At 45.1% G+C, this 27,432-nt stretch overlaps 1 protein-coding gene across 1 annotated transcript; it reads right to left on the bottom strand.

The window, feature by feature from the left end:
- Positions 1-865: 865 nt before the first annotated feature.
- Positions 866-27,432, bottom strand: si:dkey-89b17.4 (zinc finger protein 646). Its single transcript, XM_031743568.2, has 5 exons — positions 27,287-27,432; positions 13,750-16,544; positions 12,104-13,213; positions 10,243-11,105; positions 866-3,627 (listed from the first exon to the last, which is right to left on the bottom strand). The coding sequence occupies exons 2-5, from the start codon at positions 16,323-16,325 to the stop codon at positions 3,203-3,205; spliced, it is 4,974 nt and encodes a 1,657-aa protein (XP_031599428.1). The 5' UTR covers positions 16,326-16,544; positions 27,287-27,432; the 3' UTR covers positions 866-3,202.

Genomic DNA, 27,432 nt, shown 5'->3' on the forward strand with positions numbered 1-27,432 from the left:
TTATCACTATTGTTATAACTGTACTACTGCCTATACGATTTATTATTACTACTCATCACTGTTTTTGATTATTGATTCATAATGGTTTTAAATGCCACCACTCTGCTCAGAAAGAGTATGGTATTCCTATGAATATTGAACAATAATAGTGGCAGTGTTGTTCTGAATTGTTAGATTTTTGATTAAGCTTATTGACCCCATGACCCTCTTGCGGACACTCCCATATGGCTTAAAATCTGGGACTCTCCACCAATTGCGCTTAAAACTGAAGAAGCTTCTTGAATGAAAGGTCTTCAAGAAAACTTAAAAAAGAAGTCCAGATGCTTTTTTTCCAACCTTTCTTTCCAAGCTCCTTAGGCTATACAGGCTATACATAAAATCAAAATTCACATTTTATGTAACTGAAATGCTTAATTTTGTAGGGTAAGAAAATAAAGTTATAGAGTATATTTATATGAAACGTGTGTATACTTACTGCATTTGATGTATTATAACAGTGTATAATTCATATTACAGGATGTAACACCTGCAAGTGTGTAAAATAACGGCTTTGATTTTGCCACCCTAAGAAATTTCTCTAGATCCACCCCTGACGTCTTTGACAACAGGGCACGCCCAAAACATATACATATGACAGGGGTACAGCCCCTCGGCAGGCTTCCAGACGCTGACCAATCCGCTTTATCAAACGAGTGGAAGAAGTGGCAACAAACAAAAAAGTCTAAATCTAAACAAGTAATTAATCACACTAATACTTGGGTTGAACCAACCTGATCTCGTGTATTCGCACGGCTCTCTGAGGTTACAGCAGCATGTTATTTCACGTCCCTCGAACATCAGAAAAAGGGAGTTCCACAAGGTTCAGTTTTGGGTCCACTATGCTTTAATTAGACATGAACGAGTTACCAGACAGCTGTAAAGACAGAGCGTCAACTGTGAATGTAAAACTGTAAAAACCATGAATAATACAGCACTAACGGGAGGAAATAAACACAGAGATGAGCAGGAAGTCCCTAAAGAATCAGCTACAAACGCATCACATCAGTACCGTTCTCCATCTTAGTTTGTGTCTCACAGTCACAGGCTTGTGGTCGAAAGTCCAGTTAGTCCGACTGATGAAGATGAGGGTGAATTGTTGTCTCTGCTCGTCTGTTTTTTCAGTGATTTTCCTCAGAGGCAAAACTGTGCGGCTCCCGACACGAGCTTCGTCCACAGAGGAAACCCACAGTAGCGTCCAGCCTCTGATGGACGGTGTAAAGGGAAACATTTCTGCATTTCATCAGTTTTTCTCAGATTTATCACAGAAAAAACCTCAAAATCCAGACGACGAGGAGATAAATGAACCGATATAATCTCCCAAATTACTCTCCAGATTATCACACAGCATGACGTAATTTATTTCTCTAATATTAATCACCTAAGTACCTATCAGAGCTTTAATTTACACACCAGAGCTCATCTACAAACATCTAAACCTTAACAGTTACTCAATGTTATAATTACAAAGAAAAAAATAGAAAACTTCACATCATTATCAGAAACAAATCATTATTATTATTACAAGATCGATTTTCTCCTTTGAAGTGACAGCACTGGGCCTCCATATTTAACTGGATATTATTTTGGGGACCAGGTGAGGAGGAAGGTGAACAGAGGCGTCCAGAAAGTTCACAAACCACACATCAGATTTCAGCCTCCCCTCGGGGGAACAGCAACAGCTAAGGAAGATGATGCGTTTTCATCCTTAGCAATAATCAGAAACACTGAGAACATTTTTTAAAAAGACCCACAATCCACATGGTGTCTGCTGCCGAGCAGCCAGAACATGCCATCCATCAGAGAGGTCCGTCTGAGGCGGTGTCAAAGACCTGAGCACCGTTAGTATCGCTGGGGAGGAATTCGAGTTCCCACCAGGAGCAAAAGTCCGGAGAGGTCATCGTCACACAGCAAACCTGAACACCAGCTGTGAGGGTTTCAGTTTCCTCTGACTTGCATAAATCTGCTGCAGTTGGTGAACATGATGAAATATTCTATCAAAGAAACGCTGGAAATGCTAAACATTTAGTTTTACACCTCCTGGGCAAAGCAGGCGACCTGCAGTTCCTCTAACATCCACTAGAGACAATAAAACAGCTGCATGGCTCCAGTTTTATGTGGCCTTCTATGTATGGGGGCGTGGCCTTTTTGACTGAAAGGTGGATGGTGACAGAGGCGGCTGTGGCTGCTAGCTGTCTGTGAGGCTTCAGACCAATAAAATGCCTGCTGCTAAGAGACGGTCTGAGGAGGCGGGGCAAGAGTTTAGGTGCACAGTGAAATCTGAGGTTGTTCACTGGATGTTACTGAGCACTGGTTAGCAGGTAACTCAGTCTGTGCGACGCTCCCAAACAGTCTGTAATAACAACCTAGCTGTTATTCAAATATGGCCACTTTAAACCCAACATGGCACCAACACCAAGGGTTCAAATATTCAGAAACCAACGGACGACATCCATCGTTTATACACTGGCTAAAATATAAAGATCATCAGATTGGCTGATAACTACACAAACTACAGGCCGCTGCTTAAACTCAGCCACTTCAAATGTCATCAGGTTGTTAAAAGATCATTATGAATCATCGTCACCACCATATTTACGGCTTGGCCGAGCCACGTCGTCCATCCGCCACAGGACATCTGTGTCTAGCTAATCTAAGCCGAACCTCAGCCTCATCAGGTAGTTTTGGTGCCCTAATCTCACCAGACAGGAACTGAAAAAATCAAAACTGGACGTAAACCAAAAGTCTGACACGGTTAGTCCAGCCAATGAATGAGCACCAAGCTCTCCATTAGTTTAATGTAAGGATAACAGCCTGCTGAGGCAGCTAACAGGTACGTGAGGATCTCTGCTGATTCGCCCTCTGAACTGTCACATCACAAATGAAGCACTTTGGATTTGGGGAAACTTTCCTGAATGTGGATCTTAGTTCAGATTTCAGCCTGAAGGATTAAATTACGGTCATATTGTTTGTTACGCCCCTAGCAAGCCCCTAATCTCCTCAATGTGTTCAGCTGGTGCTAATTGGCCACACCTAGTATGGTGTGGTATTCGTCGCCTTTTTTATGTTGCGGCTTTTGAGCAGGGTCGTAACATGTTGGAGGAGACGATGCGGTCCGGGTCTGTCAGACTGGACGAGCTCGGAGGAGAATCGCGAGGCCGGATGGTCAGAAAGGTCTGGAGGAGACGGCAAGGAAGGCCGAAGACCGGCTTCTGGACAGCAGTGGGCTCTTCCAGTGCACCTTCATGTGGTGCCTCAGGTTGGACTTGGAGGAGAAGCGTTTGTCGCACTGCTGGCAGGAGAACGGCTTCTCCTTGGTGTGGATGCGGCGGTGGCAGATGAGTGCCGTGGAAACCCTGAAGGACTTGCCGCAGTCAGGGCAGTGGTAGCGTTTGGGCTCAGTGTGGATCCGCCGGTGGTTCTTCAGGGACATCAGGTTGGGGAACTCCTTCTGGCACGAGCTGCAGAAGTAGGTCCCGGTCTTGTGGCTGTTCTTGTGGTTGAGCAGGGAGCTGGCGTGGCGGTACGAGCGACCGCACTGGCCGCAGACGAAGCTCCTGGAGCTGCTGCTCGAAACCACCGGTCTCAGATCTGGGAGGAGAGAAACACGAAGGTTTCAGTTCAGAGTAACCCACAAAGGGTCTGTCGGCTCTGAAGCTCACTGTCAGATCAGCCAATCACAGAGTCGGAATATTATGTTGTCACTCCAATTTTCCATGCAGGAAAAGCTGGAAAACACCCCCAAAGTCTCCAAACTTCTCTCTGGAAATCTGAAACGAGTAGCTCGAGTGTGCTGTTTATCAAGTCACAGTGACGAGAACGACCTGCCACCGAATACGAAGCAAAGCTGGAGGGTTTATTTTAGGGAGTGTGCTGTGCAATCATCCCGAGCTTCATTCAGGTAACACTGATGGGAAACATCTGAACAGTAACACCTGTGTTACACCTGTCACGTACTGCCTGCAGCTCCTGTGATTGGCTGCTTCCGTACCTCTTGTCTGCTCAGCTCCACTGTCAGAGCCACACGTGACTGCCGACAGCAGTGTGAGCCACGTGAACACATATATGGGTTATATATGGATCCAGTGCAGGACCATAATGAACGGCATCATGTGCGCCCACTTTGGATTCTGACGATCGTGAGATTTTTAAAAAAAAAGGAATTAAAGTCACAGGATGTGGAGAGTTTCATTATAAACTGATAAACTACAAACGTGTCCGATAAATGCTAAAACACTATGATTACGTTATGTTTTTTAGTGTGAATTAAAGATCAGACTGTCATCAACAACATTAGACTGCAGAAAAGAAACACATGAATTAAATCCTCAGAGAAACATCGGAAAATTACAAATCATTTCATTTAACAAACATCATAATTACTGGTGCCTTAAATCAGGGGTGTCCAACTCCAGGCATCGAGGGTCGATGTGCTCAGGTTTTAGACGTGTCCTTGATCCACACAGATGATTTACATGTGTTGAAGTTCTCCAGAGGCCTGTTAATGAACTCATTTGATTCAGGGTGATATCTAAAATCTGTAGGACACCGGCCCTGGAGTTCCCCACCCCTGCCTTAAAACAAAAAACCCATTTATATGTCAGCGACTCGATCATCTTTTAACCGAAGATTAAAGTTGTATGTTTGCTCTTATTATGAACTAATGATAACTTAATGATAACACCTTCGGCTGTGTTCTGGGGGAGAAAAGTGTCCAAAGATCCAAAATCATCAGTGATGACACAGAAAAACCTTACAAAGTTTCTGTCACACATTTCATATGGGAACTCTGTGCTGTCAGCTTTTATATTAACAACATAGTGATGCTGAATTATTATTGTGACTCAGTGTAACTTATAAATAGTAATTAAAAACATGTAATAATGAGTAAACATCATTTATGGGATAAAAACTGCAGTTTTTCCTTCAGTGAGTGAAACATGAATTTTTATTACCGTACTATCTACACTATAAGGCGCACTTAAAATCCTTTATTTTCTAAAAAATCGACAGTGTGCCTTATAATCCGGTGTGACTTATGTATGATATCTGGTTGTGCTTACTGACCTTGAACTGATTTTATGTACTACACGGCACTCAAAAATCTGTCAAAAATGTTTTAGTCCGACTTTGCTAAGCTACGAAGCCGCACTGCTTGATGGATTGTCGGAGCATTACGGCTACCGTAGTCAGGAGCCTCACGGAGTAATCTGGGTCCTAAACTCAGTCTGCTTCAGGTCCCAAAGTCAAACGAACACTGCGGCATCACTGAGTTAAAATCTGTCTAAATCCTTTCATCTGTAATAAAATGATCAGCGTTGCTGCTTTACCAGGTGTAACAATTAAGTTTAACATCCAGGCATCCATGAAAACAGAATTTATTACATTTAATGGAGTTAGAAGTTAGCAGGAAGTTAGCGTGCTAGCTTCCACCTAAACATGATATAGCATGTTCTGACTGAGAGATTTCTGAAAAATTCAAATGTACAGCTCTGCAATCACTTCCAACATAAATGAAGACAGAAAACTAAACAGCAGTGACATTTGTAGGGTTACTGAAGTTGGGCTAGCTGGTATATGCCTATGTTAGCACAACATAAACACAGTGAAGCTGGAGGATGAACGCTAACTTTTTCCCACTCGATAAAAGTTAACGTGAGGGTTCCCGATGGTTAGAGACAAATGCAATCGCATGGCAGGATGCTGTAAACGGACCAAACTTCAATCAGGAGAACAACTGAGATAATCCATCCACAACACGAGGTTAGTCATTAATATACTGCAACAACATGGGAATAGAGCAGCTGCCAGAGAATTCAACATTAATGAATCAATGGTAGGAAAGTGGAGGAAGCAAGAAGAATGAGTTGAGTAAAGACTGACTTATCTGTTTTGTTTCACTTAATGCGCCTTATAATCCGGTGTGCTTTATGGTCCAAAAAATACGGTAATAGCAGCTGTGTGTGTCACAAACATTAGACTCATACAGTTGTGTGAAAACGACTTTACTTCACTGACGCTGTAAAGACCTTTAGACCGTCTGCACTCTGATACTAAAAGCTGGAGATGCCTTCCAGAGGTTCTGCACCAACTTCCTGCCGACACCAGCGAAGGTGCCGGGCGAGACGCCGATCTGGACGGAGTGAAAACACCGAGTGTCACTGTGTTTTTCAGCTATTTATTTTCAGTACTCAGCAGTAGGGTTATAGTTTATGGACAAGATCTTCTGTTACGAAATGAATTATCAAAACATAGTTTATAAAAGTGTATAGTAAGCATTACATATATATGCATGGAAACCAAAAGTTAGAACTCAAACAAAAGAAAAAAAAGGGGGTGGGGGGCGGGGGGTAGTAGTTGTTCCAAACCAGTCCTCTTCTTCTTCTTCTCTACAAACTATTTGAAATGCAGGCGGGAAGTGTGACACAGAGAAGAGCAGGCATGGTGAGGACAACCAGACGGAGGATGGACATTTATTACTTCTGTGTTCTAGATCACACGGACTCCTACAGCACTTGACGGTCACTGCACGGCTTCACTTTTAACTTTTCTTTTTTAAACTAGCACCAGTGCTGAAAACACACACACACACACACACACGCTTCCCAAACAATTAAATAAAAAGGAACAAAACACCAATAAATACAGGAGGTTACCATAAAGAGGAACAGAAAGGTCGGCGAGCACACCGAGGCGTCCCTTTCAGTCTGATCTGAAGAAGAGGAGGAGGAGATAAATATGGAAGAAGAGAGGGATGAAGGAGCGTCACATCATCACTCGTGAAAGAAGGCAAGAAGAGCGTCTTCGGCGTGTTTCAGGTCCTCAGTGGAGTCCACAGAGAGGGGCATTGTGGGTAAAAGGAGGGCGGGGGTGTTTACATCAACACAGCTCTAAACTCACATCCTAAACACTAGCGCTGTCCATTACAAGTGTTAATAATAATAATAATAATAATACTAATCATATAAATAAATGCATTACTACATGATAGGTCATCTTTTTCCTTCTTGCAGAAACGTCGAGTTCGTACAGCTGCTCGCCTCCCGCCGCTCAGGCCTCGCCTTTTTGTTTTATCAGTCTTATCAGGGCTGGAGAGAGGGGGGAGGGGAGGGGTCACTTCCTGTTCATACGTGTGGACGCAAGCGCGAGAGCGGACAGTTCAAGGCGGAGCTGCTGGTTTCCTGAAAGCTTTTTACACTGCAGTTACACCTACTGAACCCCAGGGGGCAGCGGGCTTTGTTTTCACTGCAAACAGCTAAGAGGTCTGAGTGTTGTCATGGAGACTGATCACAGGGGTTTGTTTTCCCTCGTGTCTTTTTTTAATGAAAGTTGAAGGATTTTTATTGGTTTTTGCTGAGATTTCCACTTCCTGTGACTCTGGCAGGACACGGGGTCCTGTCTGCGGCAAGGACGCAATAAAAGCTGCTTGTAGCTTCTGGGTTTAAAAACGTGCCTTAAAACTGCACTCTACGTAATGACCACCAGGAGGCGACACCTGCAGACACCAATAAAACATTCTTCTTTCCTCATCAAACGCCTTCGGGTCAGATGGAGGCGTGGCGGCAAGAGAACGGGAGACATCACACCGGCTACGCTTGCTTCTGGCTCGTGACGCTGTGACATCACACTCACAAAAATCTGTTTTACTACAAGAACTGTAAAAATGGAAGTGAATCTACCGTCTCGAGGATTTCTACCTAAAACCACACGAGTGCTTTTCAGCTCCACAGTCTCATTTATTCTGGAAGAGCTCGAGAGCGCCCCCGTGAGACAGGAAGTCCATGGGTTTGTTGGGTTAATGCCATCTGTTAAAAACAAATCCTTCTGGGGCTGAAACTACAGAAGAGGATTAGGGCCACTGGGAAAAAAAAAAAAAGTGGCCACATCTTTTTTTTCCTTCTTTTCCAGAAAAAAGTCAGTATGCTGAGATTAAAGTCAGAATTCTGAGTAAAAAGTCAGAATTCTGACTTTTTTCTCAGAATTCAGGAAAAGAAGAAAAAAAAAGACGTGCCCACTTTTTTTTTTTTCCAGTGGCCCTAATCCTCTTCCGTATGAAACAGAGCGGACCTCATGAACACGATTATTTAACATTAACTCGACTTAACCTGAGACAAAACGAGAGTTTAGCACGCAGCAGAATGATCATCGTGCTTCCATAATTGCCAAATTCTAATTTTATTCATTTGTGTTCACTGAACTGTTTTTCGAGGCCGTGCCATTACACCATCGTCGCCAAGCTCAGTCCAGCTGTGGGTAAAACAGCTGGATTCAGTTTCACTCACTGACACGTTTATTTTAGCGTCCGTCGTGAGGTCGAGGGCCGTTTGGAAGCTCCGAGTCTTTTGCTCACTTTGAACTGTTCGATGCATTCATCCACCAAAACTTTTTTTTTTTCCTGCACTGAAAATGAAACGACGCCTAAAACGAGAAATAAGGGAAGCAGCCGTCATTCCTGCTGATGTTCCTGAGTGTTTCCTCCAACCTCCTCCTTCAGGAAGTCTCTGATCTATAAATCTGTAGGAGCTCAAGCAAAGGAAGCAAACGTTTTAAAATACTGACAGTTAATTAACCTTTAATATTTAACAGTGAAAGGATAATAAACGATGTGTAGTGATCAGCTGTGTGTAGACCAACGTTCTTATGCAATGACATGGCGGCACCGTTAACCTTTGTTATATCATTTTTGTTAAACTACGCTAACTTTTTAACGGTTCGTGAGGCTGACATGGAGGCAGACGAGACCCAAACTATAACCGAAACATAACGTATTACTCTCGACTTTGTGCAAATGTCTGAATACATTCAGTTAGTTTGGTGGACTTGGACTTACTCCGTGTTGTTTTATACTTTGATCAGGTTGTTTCCTGTTAGTGTCATGCTGTCTGCTGATTGGTGAGGAAACGTGATGAAAGGAGGCGATTCTCTCTTTTCTTTTTTGTTGCTTCAAAGAGGTGAAATTAAATCAGGACACTTAGCTGTATGTACAGTTTCCTAAATGAAAGCTCGGACCAACCCATGAACATCCCCGTTTAAATAAAGTTTAAATAATATAAAAAATAGATATAAAATCAGACTGAGGTATGAACTCTGCTGGTGTGATAAGACGGAGGCCTGAGGAAAAATATTTAAATGCCAATCAGCTGATGATCAGATTAAAAGAATGAGTCTTGTGATTCTTCATCTTACGCAGACGCCCTGTCGCTGCCCGTTAGTGGGCGGTGAAATGGTCCACACCCACTCCAACAGTCATTTTCACATGAGAACGTTTGGTTTGAACATATGACATATGCTCACAGCTTTAGCGTGTTCACAAACAGGACGCGCTACAGGAAGTCTGAAAACCCTCTTTTTAAAAACTGATCACGTCTTTAATCAAACTTCAGGTGCTACGGGAGAAAGGCAATTTTAAACCGCACGCGAGACGCAGCGGTCTCTCAGCTCCGGGTCCACACGTGTGAACAAAAAGTCAGGAAGTGGTCACCGCTGCAACACACAAGAAGACACGCACACATACACACACACACACACACACACACACACACTTAAAGCAGTCCCTCTGAGTCCAAAGTGTCCATGTTCAGTCCTAAAAGTTCCCACAAGTCATTGCTGCCTCCAGGCCAAAAGGATAAAGGTAAGAAACACAAATCTGGCCTGCACGCTGGTGATCAAAACAGTCCCTCCAGACCAGATTAAAAACACTGTGACGAAAACCACGGGAAGAAAATGTCCTCTAAACACCATCGGAAACAGGACCAATCAGACTCTCGCGCTCCATCTTGGCACTCAGAGCCCCCAAGAGTCGCCACAACGAGACCACAAGTCTTCGAGAAGCAGTCTGGGTGCAGCTTGATGGCTGCAGCCTCGTGGGGCGCCAGTCCATGGCAGGGAAACATCACAAGGCAACATGCAGCAGGGAGTCAGTCCAGTCTGCCTGTCAGTCAGCGTGCGGGGCAGCATAGCGCTCTATGAGGGTGTGTGTGTGTCTGTGTGTGCGTGCGTGTGTGTGGGGTGTCACGTCATCACAGTCTGTCCTCCACACACACCACAGCCACACATGGTCAATGAGGAAGGCTACGTTACATTTTTGGCACCTCCACAATCTTCGGCATGTGACCCCCACCCCCCCCACTAACACCATCATCATCATCAACACCACCTTCCCCCACCCTCACCCTGCAGCTTATATGAAGGGGCCGCCAGGCATACCCAGGAAGTTGGGCGCTCCCATGGACATGGGTGGAGGCGCCGATGAGCCGCTCCAGTGCACCTTCATGTGGTGCCTCAGGTTGGACTTGGAGGAGAAGCGTTTGTCGCACTGCTGGCAGGAGAATGGCTTCTCCTTGGTGTGGATGCGGCGGTGGCAGATGAGCTGGGTGGACACCCTGAAGGACTTGCCGCAGTCGGGGCACTGGTAGCGTTTGGGCTCAGTATGGATGCGCCGGTGGTTCTTCAGGGACATCAGGTTGGGGAACTCTTTCTGGCACGAGCTGCAGAAGTAGGTCCCGGTTTTGTGGCTGTTCTTGTGGTTGAGCAGGGAGCTGGCGTGGCGGTACGAGCGACCGCACTGGTCACAGACATGGGACTTGACGACCTCGCTGTTGCTCCCTTGGCTGCGGGCTTTGGCCACGCTGCTGGGATTGAGTCCTTGCTCTTGCATCAGGGTGAGGTCCAGGCCTGACCCCCAGCCCAGGTCCTGGGAGCCCCCTGGGCGGGGCTGCTGGGTTCTGGGCTGGCGGGGCTGCGGTGTCTGGCCATGAGTGATCTCCATGTGGAGCCTGAAGCTAGCCTGCGTGGGAAAGGCTCGCTGGCAGGACCGGCAGGTCAGCTCCCGCTGCTTCTGGTGGACACGCCGGTGGTTGTAGAGCTGGGAGGAAACTCGAAAGGCCTTTCCGCAGTCATGGCATCGGTGGCGCCGCGTCTCAGAGTGGATACGACGATGGTTCTTCAGGGCAAGCAGGTTGGAGTAGGTCTTGAGGCACACGGCGCAGTGGTAGATGCCGACAGTATGGGTGTTTTTGTGGTTGAGGAGGGAGCTGGCATGGCGGTAGGAACGGCCGCACTGATCACATCTGTGCAGGGACAAACAAAGAAGAAGAGGGGTGGAGGAGAGAGGAAGGAGATTAGCAACGGAACATGGATGTCCGGTTTCAATGCTGTAGCCAAATTCATCTGGGTACCACTTTTTCTGGAGAAGTATTTCAAGTATTTTTACTAGTCATCATCTAAGATGTTGCACATACAGGTATATGATCTGAAATCCGGCTCAAAGCTTTCAAAGAAGTCTACAAAGTGGTGTACCATTAATTATTTCTACACAGGTCATAGGGGAGAGGACTGCTGGGTGGGTGGGTGAGAGAGGGAGGGACATGGGAGAAACTATGGAGAAACAAGTGTAGGGAACTGGAAGGTATCTGCTGCTCCCTGCACTGCACAAATAAAACAACCTTCTGTCTCAGCCTTCTTTGGATACTGAATGTAGTGATGAGAAACCATCAAACATGCTCAAAGAACCACTACCATGTATCAAGACTCCTGTAGGTGTTAAGACTGGTGACCTGTGGACATGTGCAGTGCAGCTAGCTCCAAATACTTTCTAATCTTCCCTTTCAGAACATCAAAATGCAACAGCCCCATCACATAACTGCAATTTCTTATCTATTAGCTAACCAGTGTCAGAATAAACACAAAGACTGCAATCAAAATCAGAACAGAAGCAAGGAACACACAACATCAACACTTCAATATGCTGCACACAAAATACTACTTAAAGAGTTCGAAGAAAACAAAGCATGTAAACAGTACATCTGAACATGACATGTTTGACTGAGGCTAGCCTAAAAAAGTATGATATATGCTAACTGTAAGCAAACGGGGTTGACTTATCTGGTCTCTCCACTAATTCAATTTGTCCAAACTTCAGAAAAATCCGAATTCCGGCACGCGTATGGTCCCAAGGAAGCCGGATTGGAGATCATATACCTGTAATAGACATGTAGAGACCTAAATTTATCTTCACTATTTGTTTGTTTCAACTTCGAAGAATCACAAACAACTGACGAGAACTCACGTGTACCGACACTCTTCGCCCTCTCCCGTGGGTGCAGTGGCCTTCCTCCTGACTTCCATGCCTACCTGGTTGTCCCCGCAGCGGTGCCTGGCCAGACCGGACCTCCCCTGGAAGCTCTTCCCACAGGTGGGGCAGCCAAAGGGGGTGGCGCCTTCCTCGTGGACTTTCTGGTGGTTGCGGAGGAACCGGGCCAGTCGGAAGGCTTTCCCACATGTGTGGCAGATGTGCTTCTTCCGCTGTGTGTGGATGCGCATGTGGTTGCGTAGTGCCATGTAGTTGGTATAGGGCTTGTCGCAGAAGTTGCACCTGAAGTTTCCGGTCTTGTGGGTGTGCTTGTGGTTCAACAGGGAGCTGGCGTGTTTGTAGGCGCAGCTGCATAGGTCGCAGGCATAGGGCCTCTCGTCAGAGTCCATGTCTACCGAGTTCTTCTCGGTACTGATGGTTGTCGAGGTGTTGGTGGAGGACGATGAAGGCAGGTGCTGGGCTGGACAGTCATGAGCCGCAAGCTCGTCAGCTGTGGCAAAGCCTTCGCAGCAGCCGTCGCACTCGAAATCCATCTGAGCGCCAGGGCCTTGTGGGCCTTTGCACAGGCCAGCTGTAGTGTGAGTAGCGAGCTGCCTTTGGGTGCGGAAGCCCTTGCCGCACTCTTGGCAGTTGTGCTTCTTTTGGGCAAAGTGGAGACGAAGGTGGTTTTTCATTGCCAGCCTGTTCGGATATGTAGAGTTGCAAACATTGCAGTGGTACTCTCCAATTTTGTGAAGGTTCTTGTGATTGGCCAGGCTGCCCGCATGGCGGTAAGTCTTCCCACATTCTTCGCAGGCAAACGGCCGCCGTGCACTTTCGGCAGGATCAAACTTCTGGGGTCTGGAAGTACCGGCTGACGAGTAGGGCTTTTTGAACCCTTGGTGGCTGTATTTGACCCCCATCACCTGGCCCTTCGATGGCTCCCCTCTCATAGTCTGCATTTGAGATGGGTCAGGCTGCTGGAAGCGGGAACCGTTTGGGCCAGTCCGAACAAGGCCTTTGGCTCGGTGTTCTTCATGGAGACGGAGATGGTTGATCAATTGCTTTTGGATCTTGAAGGCTTTGCCACATTCTTCACACTTGTGCCTGTAGCAAAAATAGGCAAAGGTAAAGAAAAAAACAAAAAACAGCAAAATCTCTTTCAGTACATTTCAAAAGCAAAATTACACTTTGTAAGGATTTCTAGGGTGGCCTAAGTCAGATTCTTAATAAGGTTAGCAGTTCTCAGTAGTTTTACTAGGCTCGGACACCCTACCTACTTTGGCAACAATTCACCTGTACTTCAAAGTTTAGATAAAAACCAATGAAAATGTTATGCAGAAATCTTACCAACTAAACTCAAAAAACTCTACGCACTTTGACACAATGAGATCTTTATCAGCCAAACAGTTATAATTTGTCACATGCCTCAAATTGGTGCTCAGTACCTATAACTATAAAATAGCTACAAACTTTACATAAAAAATAAACAAAACGTTATTAACGTCTTTACTTTATTTACAAAGCAAGAGTAACATGATAATTTTGGATTTGACCTCCAGTAGGCACTACCATTAACTGTTTCTAATGTTAACTTTCTAAAGAATTTGTTGAGAGACAATTGAAACTGGCAGAAGGCCTACCTCTTTAAGTCAAAGTGGGTCCTTTGGTGATTCTTGAGCGCCAGCAGGTTGTAGTAACGTTTTTGGCACACAAGGCAACGGAAAACACCGGTCTTGTGGGACTTCTTGTGGTTAAGGAGAGAGCATGGATGTCTGTATCCTCGCCCACATTGGTCACACTTGTGGGGCTTGTCACTCTGATCAACCATTGGCCTACGTCCATCTGCGCCAACGTCACAACTTCTTCCAGCGACACCACCGCCAACGCCGTCTCCTCCAGACATCCCTTTGGCTCCATTTAGGCCAGGCTTGTTCATCGAGTTACCTCGATTCTTCCCAGGGCACAGGTGGGTGATCAGGTGGTGGCGATCGGCGAAAAACATGCCACAGTCAACACAAATGTGGCTCCGGCCATCCATCTTTTCGTTGCCGTTGGCTGAACTCCCTGCAATACCCTGTTGCTGACCATCTGGCCTTTGGGGCCCATGGATTAACTGATGATTCAGGAGATCCTGCTTTCTGGCAAAAGTCTGGCCACAGGTAGAGCAGATCATCCTCCAGTCCTGCTGCAGATTGGAGGGTCCTGGCCCTGTGGGGTTGTTGGCATGACTACGCAGGTGACTTCTGAGAGCTCTCAGACTAGCATAGTGGTTGCCACAAACTGAGCACTGATACACCTCTCCATCATCATCGTCATCTTTGTCATTGCTTCCCATTCTCTTGCCTCCACTTTGAGGATACTGTCGTTGACTGCCGCCTTCTTTCAGGCTGCTGGAGCTTCCAGCAGGCAGCGAGGTTCCACTGGAGCTATGGTAGTTCATATTCCCCATAAAACCATTGGACATATTGGCCTGCTGCTGCTGCTGGCCACGGCGGGGACACATGTGCGACTTGATGCCAGACACATCGCCATACATCTCACCGCAGTCGGCACATACGTGTCTGTCAGCTTGCCGGTGAGCAGAGCTGCTCTGAGAGAGTGAGCTGCCATCAAAGCGATCATGGAACTCAAGAGAGTCTAGCCCACTGCTGTGGCCTCCATCTGGTACAAAGTGGGCAGCTTCGCCAAGATTTCCTGGCAGGGAGATTGGAGTGGTGGCACCACTACCTTCCTGGACGTAGCTCTGCTGCGAGTCCAGAGTCAGGGGCTCTGGGGATAGCCAGTCATTGCTGTCATTGTTAATAGGCTGATTGGAAGGACGACCCTTGTGGCTTCGTAGGTGGCTATGTAGTGCTGCCAGGTGAGGGTACTGCTTACAGCAGATGGTGCACTGGTAGTGGCCCGTTTGGTGGCAGCGTTTGTGGTTGACCAGGCTCCCTGCATGCCGGTAACTTTTGCCACACTCCCCACATTTAAAGCGCCGCTCTTCATCATCTGGAGAATTAGCCTGGGGCACACGACCTCCTGACGGGGAGGCCACTGAGCTCTGGGATCCGGAACTTAGAGTCTCCGAGTTGAGGATGGAGCTGTCCTGACTATGGGAGGGAGGGTGGGGATCATGAGTTAGATAATGGACTTTCAGTGTCTCCAGATCTGGGTGTCCTGCGCCACAGTATGCACATGTATAGATGGGGTTGTTGACTGGAGGGCCCATAATGGGGTCATAGGGGCCCCTCTTCTCAGTCGGCACAGGTGGCAGAGGCAGAGGCAGAGGGTCCCCCAGCGCCGGCGTGTATGCCGGGGATCGAACAGCACTCAGATTATGAGGCATGATTCCTGGAAAACTCCGTGGCAGGCTGAGGGTGGGTGAAGCAGTGTTGTGCAGCAGGATGTGTTCTTGGAAATCTGCCTTATTTGGCAGTGCTACCTGGCAGAGGTGGCAGAAACAGGCGGTGGTGTCTTCACTTTGAGATGACTGGGTGCCAGTGCTGCGCTCCGAGTCGTGGAGGCTGCTGCTGCTACTGCTGCTGCTCACCATTGAGGCCCCAGGGGTCTTGAACTTCGAGTGAGTTCTCTCGTGGCTGTTTAAGGCAGCCAGGTTGCCAAATTGTTTGAAACACACAGAGCACTTAAAAGTTCCTTGTTGGTGACACTTCTTGTGGTTCACCAGGCTACCGTGGTGCCGGTAAGTTCTGTCACACTGATCACACTTGAAAGGTCTGTCCCAAGCGTCGTCGGATTCAGGGGAGCCTTTTTTTGCGTGTTCGTCTGTCTCGTGGCTTTGCAGGACACTATGTCCCATACCACTATTGTTCAAATGGGAGCGCCCAAACCCGTCCGAGAGGTCCTGGGTGAGACCGTAGTCCCTCTCGTCGTGGCCGGCTTCTTCGGGCACTTCCTCACTCTCTTCCTCTGTGTGTGCACTACTAGGGGATAGAGTATGGATCCGTAAGTGATTTTTCAAAGCTACTGCGTTGGGTAGCGTACGTGTACAAACAGGACACTGGAATGAGCCAACTTCGTGAGATTTTTTATGATTGGCTAGACTAGCTGCGTGTTTATAAATTCGTCCACACTGTTCACACTCAAAACGACCGGTCTCTTCTTGCTGATAATGTGCTTTCATATGTTCTAGAAGACTTGGAGTACTCGGGCAAACCATATCACATTCTTTACAGGGGAAACCCTTGGCACGACTCATATCATGCATTGCCATAGTACTCTAAAGCAAATCGGTTGGAGGGAATCACGGTTCACAACAGAGCAATGAACTGTGATGTTGAGGAGGTGGGGGAGGAAACGGTAGGGCTTAGCTCTTTAGCTGGGGGCAGCAGTGGAGGCCATTTTCTCCCTAGGAGCCGTCAGCGCAGGTCAATCAAGACCCACCCCAGGAGGTGGCGGGCCTGCGGGGGTCACACCGGCCAATGAGGTATCACTGTGGAGAAACAAAAGAAGAAAAAAAACAAAACAGGTTACTCAAAGACCTACTTATCTTTTTTTTTTTTTTAAATCTCGAAGTTCAGTCCAGATCCCTCAGTTTAAGCTTCAGCTATTTGCTAGTGATTATAACAGAATCTCAAAATGATTGGGATATTCAGGAAAGCCCTACAAAGATCATTTAATATAAATAGTTTGGTCCTAGGTTCTGTTATCATTTTAATTTTCTTTACTATGCTTTTGCGTCACAAATTATATAGATGGACACAAAAATTGTGGATGCTGATCTTAAGGATCAGCAATAGTCTGTGTGATCACTAGCAGCTTGCTAACCACAACAATTAAGTAGCACAGTTGCACAAGCATCAGCCGTAAAGTGTCAGACCAAACATTTCAAATTAGTTTAACCCTTTAAGACCTACCATAGAACCAAGTCCGCCAGAGCTTATATATTATTTTTACATGCTGTAGTGCCAATTTTGGGAGCATTTCAAGTTGCTATACATCAATACAACCATTATAGCCCACATTTTAATAATATGTATGCCTTAAGCCCATAGTAATTACATAAATTGCAAAAAAGTGCAATAAACTACAAAAAAATTGAAAATCGTTTTTGTTTTTTTAACACATGTTTCTAGTTAGAGAAATTTAAGAGGCTCATCCCTCAAAACTGTAAATACAAAAAAGTTGCACAAAATAGTTTCCAACCACAGGAAATTTATTTTGAGTGTCTTCATAGTTTTATTTTTGAAATACACCAATTTTTATATACTGCAGGAAAAACGAAAATAAATATTATAATGCAAATTTGCAAAAAAGCAGCATATGCATCAAAATAAACTATTTCCAGCAGTGCAATTTGAGTTCTAAGCATCCCAGAAACGACACAGAAAGTCATAAAGTCAAAGATAACTTTTAAAAACACCAGTATAGGCTCATGAGGTCCTGATAGTAAAAAAACTACATTTCCGCGAAAATGACGTCACTTCCGGTTTCTGGCAGGTAATGGCGGACATGCGAAAGTTCGCGCTGACGTCTATTCCAACGTAGGAAGTGTTATGAACAGCTGATCGGATCGGCAAAGCGTGTTTCTGGAATATTATGTTTTTGTTGCTGCAAGCGCTTTTTATGCAGTTTTTGCAAAGCTATATGTGGAAGGAAACTGTGACCTAGGACAAGCTAATGGCATAAGATGTAAGTACAGCTCCTCCAGTTTCATATGCAAAAAAAATTATTGCTCTAGCTTACGTGGTTGCAGAGCTACCGGGATTTAAAAATAGTTACGCAAAAAGGAGCGTGCCCACTCCGACCGGTTTTAAAGGGTTAACTGGAAGACTCTAGAAACAAAATATTATTTTTGATTATACTAATAAATTACCATTAAATGGATGTAACTTCTTTGTCAGAAAAAAATAAGGCAGTGGGTAACTGCTTTAAATCTTCATGTTATTTGAAGGCCATCAGACAGCGATACCTGTGGTTGCAAAAACATTTCCCATCTTATAGAAACTAATTTTTTAGCTGATCTCTAAAAATGTCTTGTAGAGTTCATGGACTCAGTTGTTGGAGATCAGTGATCTCCACAACTGACCACCGAAAACCCCAAAAACCTGACAGAAAATGGTCACATCGGATTAGAGCGACCCGAGAAACGCCTCAAATTATCCTTGAACCAAAGAACAGGGTTCAGTTTAAGACTCCACACATGGGCACACTTTTGTTTACAGTTTAAATAGCCTCACTCTCTCACCCTCCCCCGTCCACGGTCAGGTAAACCCTAGTCCTAGTCACCACAGCAGGGTGAGAGCAGAAAACCACCTGATCTGCACGATGACAAAGATAACGGAGCAGCAGGCCAAACTTTAGGAAACACGTCAGGTGTAATTCAACCTACTGATTTATTTGAATGTGACAACTTGTTAAAACTTGTGTATCCCCTCCAACGTGTCAGGCCACGCAACTCCATTTATATTTTAAGAGAAATATTCCGAACTATTTTGATATTTAAAACATCAATTTCCACAAGATTGAAAAAAGTCCTGCTTTTCCGTGTCAGTAAAAGTTGGATCACTTTTATGTTCTGAGAAGGGAAAAAATGTAAAAGATTATTTTTCACTCATTAGATACAACAGTTTGATTCAAATCTGCCTCGATCAAATAATTAGTGTTTTCTGTAAGGACCCCGGTGGGATGCAGTCTAACCGATCAGAGACTGAAGCTCTAAAGTCCAGGTTAGTTGGACTTTACATTAGAGATGGACTGATCCGATATTACGTATCGGTCCGATACTGACCTAAATTACTGGATCGGATATTGGCGAAAAATTAAAAATGTAATCCGATCCATTAAGTATCAAAAAAAGCACCTCACAAAACTTGCAACACGGCGTAACTCGGCTCATAACCGTAGCACGTTGCAGCAGTATGCGTCATGTGATAGAGCAGCTGTGTGTATTTGTAGCCTCGCTACCAAACCAGCATTTCATCTCTGAGGAAGTTATCCCAGAGAGAAGTAAAGCAAGTGTGTAAGTTCATCTCTGAATGTTTGTAAAGCGTTCCCATGTTAAGCTTAACAACCGATATATGGAGCGACTGCCTCTCTCTCTCCCTCTCCTGCTGCTACTTCAATCGTGAAACTGCTTAACGATCAGCTGATCGGCTTTTCTGTCGCGAGTCCGTCTCTCTTCTTTGTTTTTGGTCCACTTTGCACCAGAAAGAGGAAACCAGTGGCTGAACAACAGCAGCACGTTTAAGCTTGATAAGCTGTTGTTAGAATGTATTTAATATTACTTTCTACACCAGGATCCTTTTCTACGTAGCTGACGGCTGGTAACTGTGCAGGGGCGGATCTAGCAAAGTTTAGCCAGGGGGGTCGATATGGCATGAACAGGGAAAAGGGGGCACAAAGACATACTTTTCTTTCTTATTCTCATTTAAAATGTCGAGCTTTTAATAAATAATTATCTGAATCTTACACCCAAAGTTTTAATCTGATGTAAAATGTATAGAAGTCCATTACTGCATATAGTAACTGTTAAGTCTAATATACCCTAGTAAGCTATAGTACTTTTTCCTTTGGGAAGGTACCATCTGTGCAGTCTGCAGTTCTGTTGAAGAAAGATGTTGAATCTATTTAATTATTCTTGAAAAATAATTTATTTCTGTGCATTTTTTTTCACCCTGCATCAAATTAAAGTTGATTACATCGATTAAGCATCATGAGGTGGGGTTCCTTATTTTTTTTGTTGGGAGTTTGCAACCCTAATATTTCTGCTAAGTACTCTTTAAAATACCAGAATAGGGAGGATGGAGCAGATTTAAGTTTATTAGATTGATCAGTGTTGCTGAACTATGAAATATTTTGGGTGCAGTGTATTTTTTACATACAAGTATAACAGAATAGCTTTAGTGTTGTTGTTTATTTAAACTTGAGTATGAACTTATACAAAATGCAGCAAGATATTAAAAAAAACAGTTTTATTGATTAAAAAACAGTTTTATTGATTAAAAAACACACTATATCGGATTCATATCGGTATCGGCAGATATCCAAATTTATGATATCGGTATCGGTATCGGACATAAAAAAGTGGTATCGTGCCATCTCTACTTTACATGTATGACTGAAAAACCAGAATATCAGTGATGCAGGACCTGATCCGCCTCACTGTGCATTGCACCACCTATAAAACTACAAACGGGACCCCTGCATTGAGCACAACGTGAGTAAATACCCACAAATAATCACGTCGTTTGGATTAAATTCAGACCCATCATGCAGGAGAAGGAGTGAATTTTGTGAATTATGGATGGATGGCAGCATAGCGCTCACTCAATGCTTCTTTGGCCAAGCGAGTGAGAAGAAAATGAGACACTTAAAGAGGACAGGCTCAGCCAGTTAAAGACAAGAAAGCAGTCCAAGCGGACGCGCTGATGCTGCTGATGAATCGGTCCTGTTTGGGTTTGCTGGGACTGAAAATGCTCCAAAGCCGGTTTATTTTATGATTCCAGGAGCAGTTTCTGTGTTTCTGCTGGTTGTGGAGGCATGAGATTCAGGTTTGTCCAGACATCACGTGACAGTGAGCACTGCACCTGTCAGCGAGTTTCACTGGGAAATATTCACAGTCAGAGAATTCCCTTATTTTCCAGATTAAAGAAGCACAAGTGGAGGAAATGTCGGTCAGCTTGGCCTTCAGGTGTCGCGTTTTGTTCCACCAACAGCTCAAACATCCTCACTCTACAAAAGCCATAGCTCCACTTTTACCTCAGAAACTGCTGAAATTTAACTACAGCTCGTTAAAATGTGCTCTCTAAAACCACAATTCGCAGAATTATACAAAATTATATCTCAAAAAACTGATTGTCACATTCAGCCACAGCAAGTCGCAAAAAAGTTTAAAATGCTTGTGATTATTTTTCTGAGTGAGAAATTTGGTGGAACTGATCGGGGATCAGTTCAACAGATCCTTCAGTGGGATTAAAGTGTCTGCGTCCTTTTTAACAGGCTCATGTGTAATCTGTAATCTGTGGCAGATTACAGCAGCCGTTCGTGTTCATCTCATTACACACGGCTGGGTTCAAACACTGGCTCAAGGCCCGCTCAAAGACTTTCCAGGTTTCTCTTGATAACACAGATCCCTATAAAACTCCAACACAAGCTCATCTCTGCAGGTTCAAACACCCAGCCTCGGCCAGTGTTTGGTTTAAACATCGTTCATAACGTCAACGACGTCAATAACCGAGTACATAAACAAATCTGAACATCATGAATCACAGCACAGACGCACAGATTTAGATTTTCTACAACTAATGCCTCAGAGAATTATTATTTTTTTAATAGTGAAAACTTAAAATATTGTTTATTACCTTTTCTGAGGGAGTTAAAGAACTTAAAATCGTTTAGAATAGAATAGCCTTTATTGTCATTGTACAGGGTACAACGAAATTGGAGTGCCACTCCCTTGGTGCAAAAATACAATAATAAATATAAATGTAAAATATAAAAGGTACATTAAAACAAACAATAGTAAGTACAATATATACAGGATAGCAGCATTAATATAAAATAAAAGTCCTCCAAAGCCACAGTCCAAACATCGTCCCGTGTGCAGGACTTTATGAAAAGGAAATATATACATAAACCTACACAGTTTGTGTATCAAGCTGTTAACATGGGGGTCAATGGGTACGGACTCACTATTGCCTCTGCTGGATGTTAGAGGAACTGAAGCGTTTAGAACACAAAGGGTCTCATGGGCAGATTTTCTGACGGCATTACAACTCAACCAGCCTTTGCTTACGATCTGGTTTTATAGAACAGCCAACAACACGACTGATCTGAGATTTCAGCTTAATTTAAATGTGAGCAAACTGAAAGGCCGAAGCCTCCTGTTAGACATAGTGATGGACCGCAGACCTGGGTCCTACGTAAACATCACCACCTCAGCTTCAAACTGCCGACTGTGATGCAGCAGCAGACAGTATAAATCTTAAAGCTTAACTTTATGGACCACAGCTCAGGTGTTTCGTGAAGAAGGAAACCCCCAGATTTGTGTTAAATAACATATCACAGTTATGTGTGTAGTCTCCACTGGAGAATCTCTACGAGCAGGAAAGGCCTGGAATATAGATGTTGGCTAACGGGAAAAGAGCCCGTTTTAACTTCAGCGTTGACAAGAAGGAGGACGGAATGGTTTACAAGCCATCACGGGCGATAGCGTCAGCACTACGAGGACACAACCTGGTCGTCAGGTGGGACTTAAGGTCTCGGGTTTGTGTTTATGTTCCCTTTGGCTGAACAGAGAGAGGAATTATGGGAATTCAGCTAAACACACTTGCTCTAAAACCCAACAGCACCCAGTCAGCAGCGAATATATCAGCGGTGAGGCTAAACCACAGGACTGATCAGAGACAAATATTCCCAATCAACCACAGATGTTTGATCAGTGCATGTCTCATTAAAGGTGAGCTACCTGTGAGAGGACAGAGGTCACCCGGGTTTCAAATGTGGTGCTGCAGGTTGGAGCTTTACGTGTCTGTGATTTAGTCGACATTTTGTTGGATGTTTGTTAAATATAAAACATGAGCATGAAAACCTGAACTGAGCAGCACAAATCGGTCCAGGAACTAAATTAAAACGATTCAAGAGGAAGCAGCGACGGATTGTCTGCACCACAAAAACACGCCAATCTCCACACAAAAATATTTACCGTCGTACCATTAACACCCCAGTCGTTTCATTAATGAGCAATTAACAGATTCACCGGTAATGAGCGAGAAACAGAAGAACAAAGAAAGAAAGGAAGGAAGCAGGAAACGAGGTGAGACACGAGGGGAGGCGTGGGGGAGGGGAAGGAATGAAGGAAGGGGAAAAACAGAAAGGGGGAAAAAGGGGGGTTGGGGTGGGGGGCTGCAGTGGAAAATAAAGGTGTGGAGGAGGGTTTGATTGGCAGGAGAGGTAACCTGAGGAAGAGGAGGGGAGGTGCTGACGAGCTGCAGTCTGACAGGCAGGAAGGCAGCGAGGAAAATAAACAGCAGCAGGAGCGAGTGAAGGATGTGAGGGGAAAACTTCCTCTATGTCTCCCTGCAGAGCTTTTACCTGCAGATCCCCCCGCCTCAGCCCACAGGCGGCACGATGCATTCACCAGCGGGGACACAAAAACCAGATCAGTGCCTTTTCCTGCACATGACCCACCATCGCCTCAGAGCAGGCGAGTGCTGTGTTTATCAGAGCTGCGGTGCATCAACATGTTCAGCTGACTTTGTTATCTTTACCATCATTTTTGATTATTATGAAGCTTTTCGTTTGTGAACTCGGGCACTTTTCTGTTTTTTGCTTCTAGTTTTTTCTCCTTGTAGTTCCTCTGGGGTCCAGCAGAGGCAGCAGTGACTCAGTCCCCATAGAAGTTAAAACTGTACAGCAGAACATGACATGTTTACGGCAGGATAAAGACGACAGCAGTAGTTGCTAATAAAGTTTGGCACATCTGTAAGGACCATTTACTGATGAGTCATTACTCAAGAAAAAAAAAAACAGCTGAAAAAAAGTTGACTTTTTAAACGTATTTTTCAGACTCTCAGTAGGAAACGGAGCATCTGACACTGCATCGCTGATGATTTACTGTCCACTCTGCACGTGTGAGGAAGTAAAACACATGACCGACGTGTAAAGGAGAGATGGACTTGTTACCAGCCACGTGTTTAAAGCCAGCCTGCCCGTTACTTCCTGTCATGCGTCTCCTGTTCCACTGGTGGATGTCCATTTTAAACACAGCCAAGTTTCTAATAATGAGCCCACTGTATGTACAGTAATCCCTTAGAGCCCCAAGTTCAGGCTGCAGACTGACTGACACTCAGTTTATCACAGTTTTTTTATGCTATTGCATCTCTACGAGATCACAGAGCTGTCCAGCTGGGACAGCCAATCAGAAGATGTGGACATATTTCTATTATTATTTTTTTTTAAACCTAATGAGGCCAAAATTTGCTTTCTAGCAATCAGTGAAAATTCCCCAGCTGATTTACATTAAGACTTTTGTTGTACAAATTTAATAAATCTTTTATTCTAATATGGCAGCGAGACATTTTCCCTGCCTAAATATGTGCTGGTTAGGATTAAAGCAGACACCTGAGCGTGTTTTGTTACTTTCATGTAAAGGAAACGATCGAGGAGAAGATAAGACATTAAAGTGTGAAGCCTCCCAGTGTGCTGTGTTAAACAGGGACTCTGTGAATCGTGCTACTGTAGCAGAGTCCAGGAATAACCGGAAACAAGCAGGTTGCCCTTAAATGCCAAGGTTACGTTCAGACCGACACTGCAACGGGTTCTAATGATGGAGAGGAGAGGAGGAGCGGGGGGAGTAAACAGGGAGGAGGTGCTGCATTCGGCCAGATGTTTGATGTGAGGACAAAGAAAGCCAACGGCAGCAGCAGAGGCGACAGGAGACGCCACCGGCGAGGGAAACACAGGCCAGCCGTGATTTCATTACAGAGTAATCCAGCATTTATTTCCTCGCTGTTCAGTCACACAGACCGCAGATAAAAGTGCTGCAAATGTATTTCTCCTTTACAAACATGAACAAATCACACACTCCATTTAAATATCAGTGATTCGACTCTCAAATGCTCACAGCTGGAGTGCTCATGTTTTATCGGCTGCGGCTGAGCGTCGAGGCCGATCTGAAACACGAAGACGGACCTGAAATTTAAACCTTCTCGTTAGCGCTCTGCCATCAGCCACAGGTAGGCGCGCAGCTCTCGAGCACATTTTCACCTGGATTCACTCGCATGACTCAAACAGCTGAAGTGTGTGCGGTCGATGGTGGATCTCAGATCCTCACTGAGCTTCAGTGTTTCTCCAACTTAAAGGAGACGCTGGAATATTTCTGTAATACACTCAGACCACGTCAAACTGCGTATGATCGAGAATAAATTATTTCAGAATATCTGCATTTTATTTTTTTAATGCATTCCGCACATTTACCTCTGAGTACTTTGCAGAATAATCAGAGGACAAATTTACAGAGACCACACTGAAAATAATCACATTTAATCAAATTCCTGTAGAAAAAGCTAAATTCTGACTCTCTGCTGCTTTTGTCTCATACATGATCAATAAAGTGAATATTTGGAGGCTAAAGTCAAAGAAATTGATTTGAACACTTTCAGCTTTGAGGTTTTTTGTTTTTTTTAAATGAAGTAACAAAGAATAACCTACCTAATGAGAATAACGGCTAATACAGTCCTGATATTTGACCATGTGGCTTATCTTACAGTATTCAGATTTGCATATTATTAAATAGTTAAACACTGATTAGAGCTCAATTACTCAAATAAAAGAAAAATCAGCAATTATTTTTACAATGCATCACTTCCTTTTTCAGACAAAAAGACTGTTTTTCTCTCGTACACGATCAATAAAGTGAATTTATGGAGAACCAAGTCAAGCAATCTGCTTCAAACCCTTTCAGTTCAACAACATCCAATTAAAAGGAAGAAACTAAATAACTAAACTGTATAAGAAAGAGAGAGAGAGACAGTTATTTGAGATTTTAGTGTCCACATTTAATTTTCCTGCTTTTCCTTTGCGTCTCTGAACTTTTAGTTGAACCAAAGATTTCACCTCCATCCCACGAACATCACAGCTTTAGAAACTTGTGTTTTCATGTTACAGCAAATCAAAAGCAAAAATGTCTTAGGAAAACTAAACCCTTCCCCTGCCCGAGTAACTCAACATTTCCTATTCAGTTTTGTTTCCCCTGTGTTCGTAAGAAAAGAACAAACTCATTTTCTTCATGTTAAAACAGAAAATATCTGAATAATGAGACAAACAAGAGTTTAAAAATATACCTGACACTCAAGCTCATACAGTTTTTCTACACATGGATTCATATGTCACAGAGTGGACAGAAGCTCCACCCAACTTTGTATCATAACTAAATGTTTGTGTAGTTACACACCTCTCCACTAAAAGTAAAATAAACAACTGAATTTTTGTGGGCCACCCCCCTCCCCCAGTTAATACAACTAACTAAATAAATAAATAAATAAATAAATAAATAAACTCAACGCCCATCTGGCGTTTCACCCTTGAAGGATTACTCTGAACTGCAACACATTGTTAACACTTAACAGAGCCGCTTTCTGGCTGGGCTCCCGTTATTAAACCACGCTGGGAGCCCACGGACGGACCCGAGGCTGCTCACAGAGACGTCCACGGCGATGTGGGTCAGGTTTTCCACACGAAGAGTCTCATTCACACTGGGATGTGATCGGGCCCGAGAGCAGCAGCCAATCAGCAGCCTGTCACTTTTTCCTTCCATCATGTAAACAAACCGCCCTGCTTCGTTAAACTACCGCAGGATCAAAAGAGCCGCTGCGCTCCCTCCCGCCTCGGTGTTCCCCGCTCCTCTCTGCCCGGCGAAGGCAGGTCTGCCTCCAATGTGCGCAGCGGGGCTCCCTGACCTTGGCCTGTCTCCTCTCGGTCGGGATTTGCTGGGACAAAGCGGGGCATCTTCTCCTCGACACTCGGCCGACATTTCCTCCTCCAGACCCCCGCTTTCCGCCGCTGGAGGAGGACTGGGTGAGCGGTGGGGGAGACGCCTGTGGCTGTTTTCCGACATGATGCTCCCAGCAGAGCTGGGAGATCACCGGCAGCCATCAGCCCACTTTCACTGAGACCCCATCTCACTCGGAAAATGGCTTTCGAGCAGCGAGCCATTTTCCCCCAGCTAGCGGGGGTTAGCTCGCCTTTTAGCCCCGCAAACGAGCCCACTGGTGGTCTCCAGCTGCGGGCCGAGCGGAGTTCACTGAGCGAAACACGACGCAGATTGACGGCGGAGTGAGTCCCGGCCGTCTCCGTCTTTGTATAAGACGCATTTTGTGGAGAAGAGGCGCTGAAAGCACGCGCACGCACACACGCACACACGGCCGAGCTAACGCTAGCGTTAGCGCGCGGCTAGCCCGTTAGCAACCCCCCGCTCTGACAGAAAGGGGGTATAACGGAAGTTCAACACAAGAAAAGCACAAACAGACACAAAAACACCGTGGCCGGGCCGCACACGCCACCGCACTTTACTCACAAGCGAGGAGAAGCTGCAGGAACTCGCAGGGGTTAGCGTCCCAGCTAGCCTTAGCAACCCCAGGCTAGTCCGGAGCGACACAAAGATCTCGACAAACACACCGCGGCCCCCTTTGATGGAAAACCGCGTTTTCGAGGCGTTTCGCAGCGCACACTTACCCCTCAAATGGCCTCTGCGCCCGCAGGGTGAACGATGCACGGCGCGGAGATGCAAAATGGGCCACTTTCACGGATTAGGCATGATTATTTTTCCTCCCCTGCTCATCACCGACTTTTGGTTGTTGGCTCGGTCCCCCTGCCGCCGC

Source organism: Oreochromis aureus, linkage group 4 (genome assembly GCF_013358895.1).
Source record: "Oreochromis aureus strain Israel breed Guangdong linkage group 4, ZZ_aureus, whole genome shotgun sequence".
Lineage (NCBI taxonomy): Eukaryota > Metazoa > Chordata > Actinopteri > Cichliformes > Cichlidae > Oreochromis > Oreochromis aureus.

Excerpts from the sequence above, each read along its gene's own strand:
- si:dkey-89b17.4 (XM_031743568.2), bottom strand. The coding sequence starts at position 16,325 with ATGGCAATGCATGATATGAGTCGTGCCAAGGGTTTCCCCTGTAAAGAA. Across the intron at positions 11,106-12,103 it reads GGCGAAGAGTGTCGGTACAC|ATGTGATCAGTGCGGCCGTT; the intron begins GTGAGTTCTCGT and ends GTCCCTGCACAG. Across the intron at positions 3,628-10,242 it reads GGGAGCGCCCAACTTCCTGG|ATCTGAGACCGGTGGTTTCG; the intron begins GTATGCCTGGCG and ends CTCTCCTCCCAG.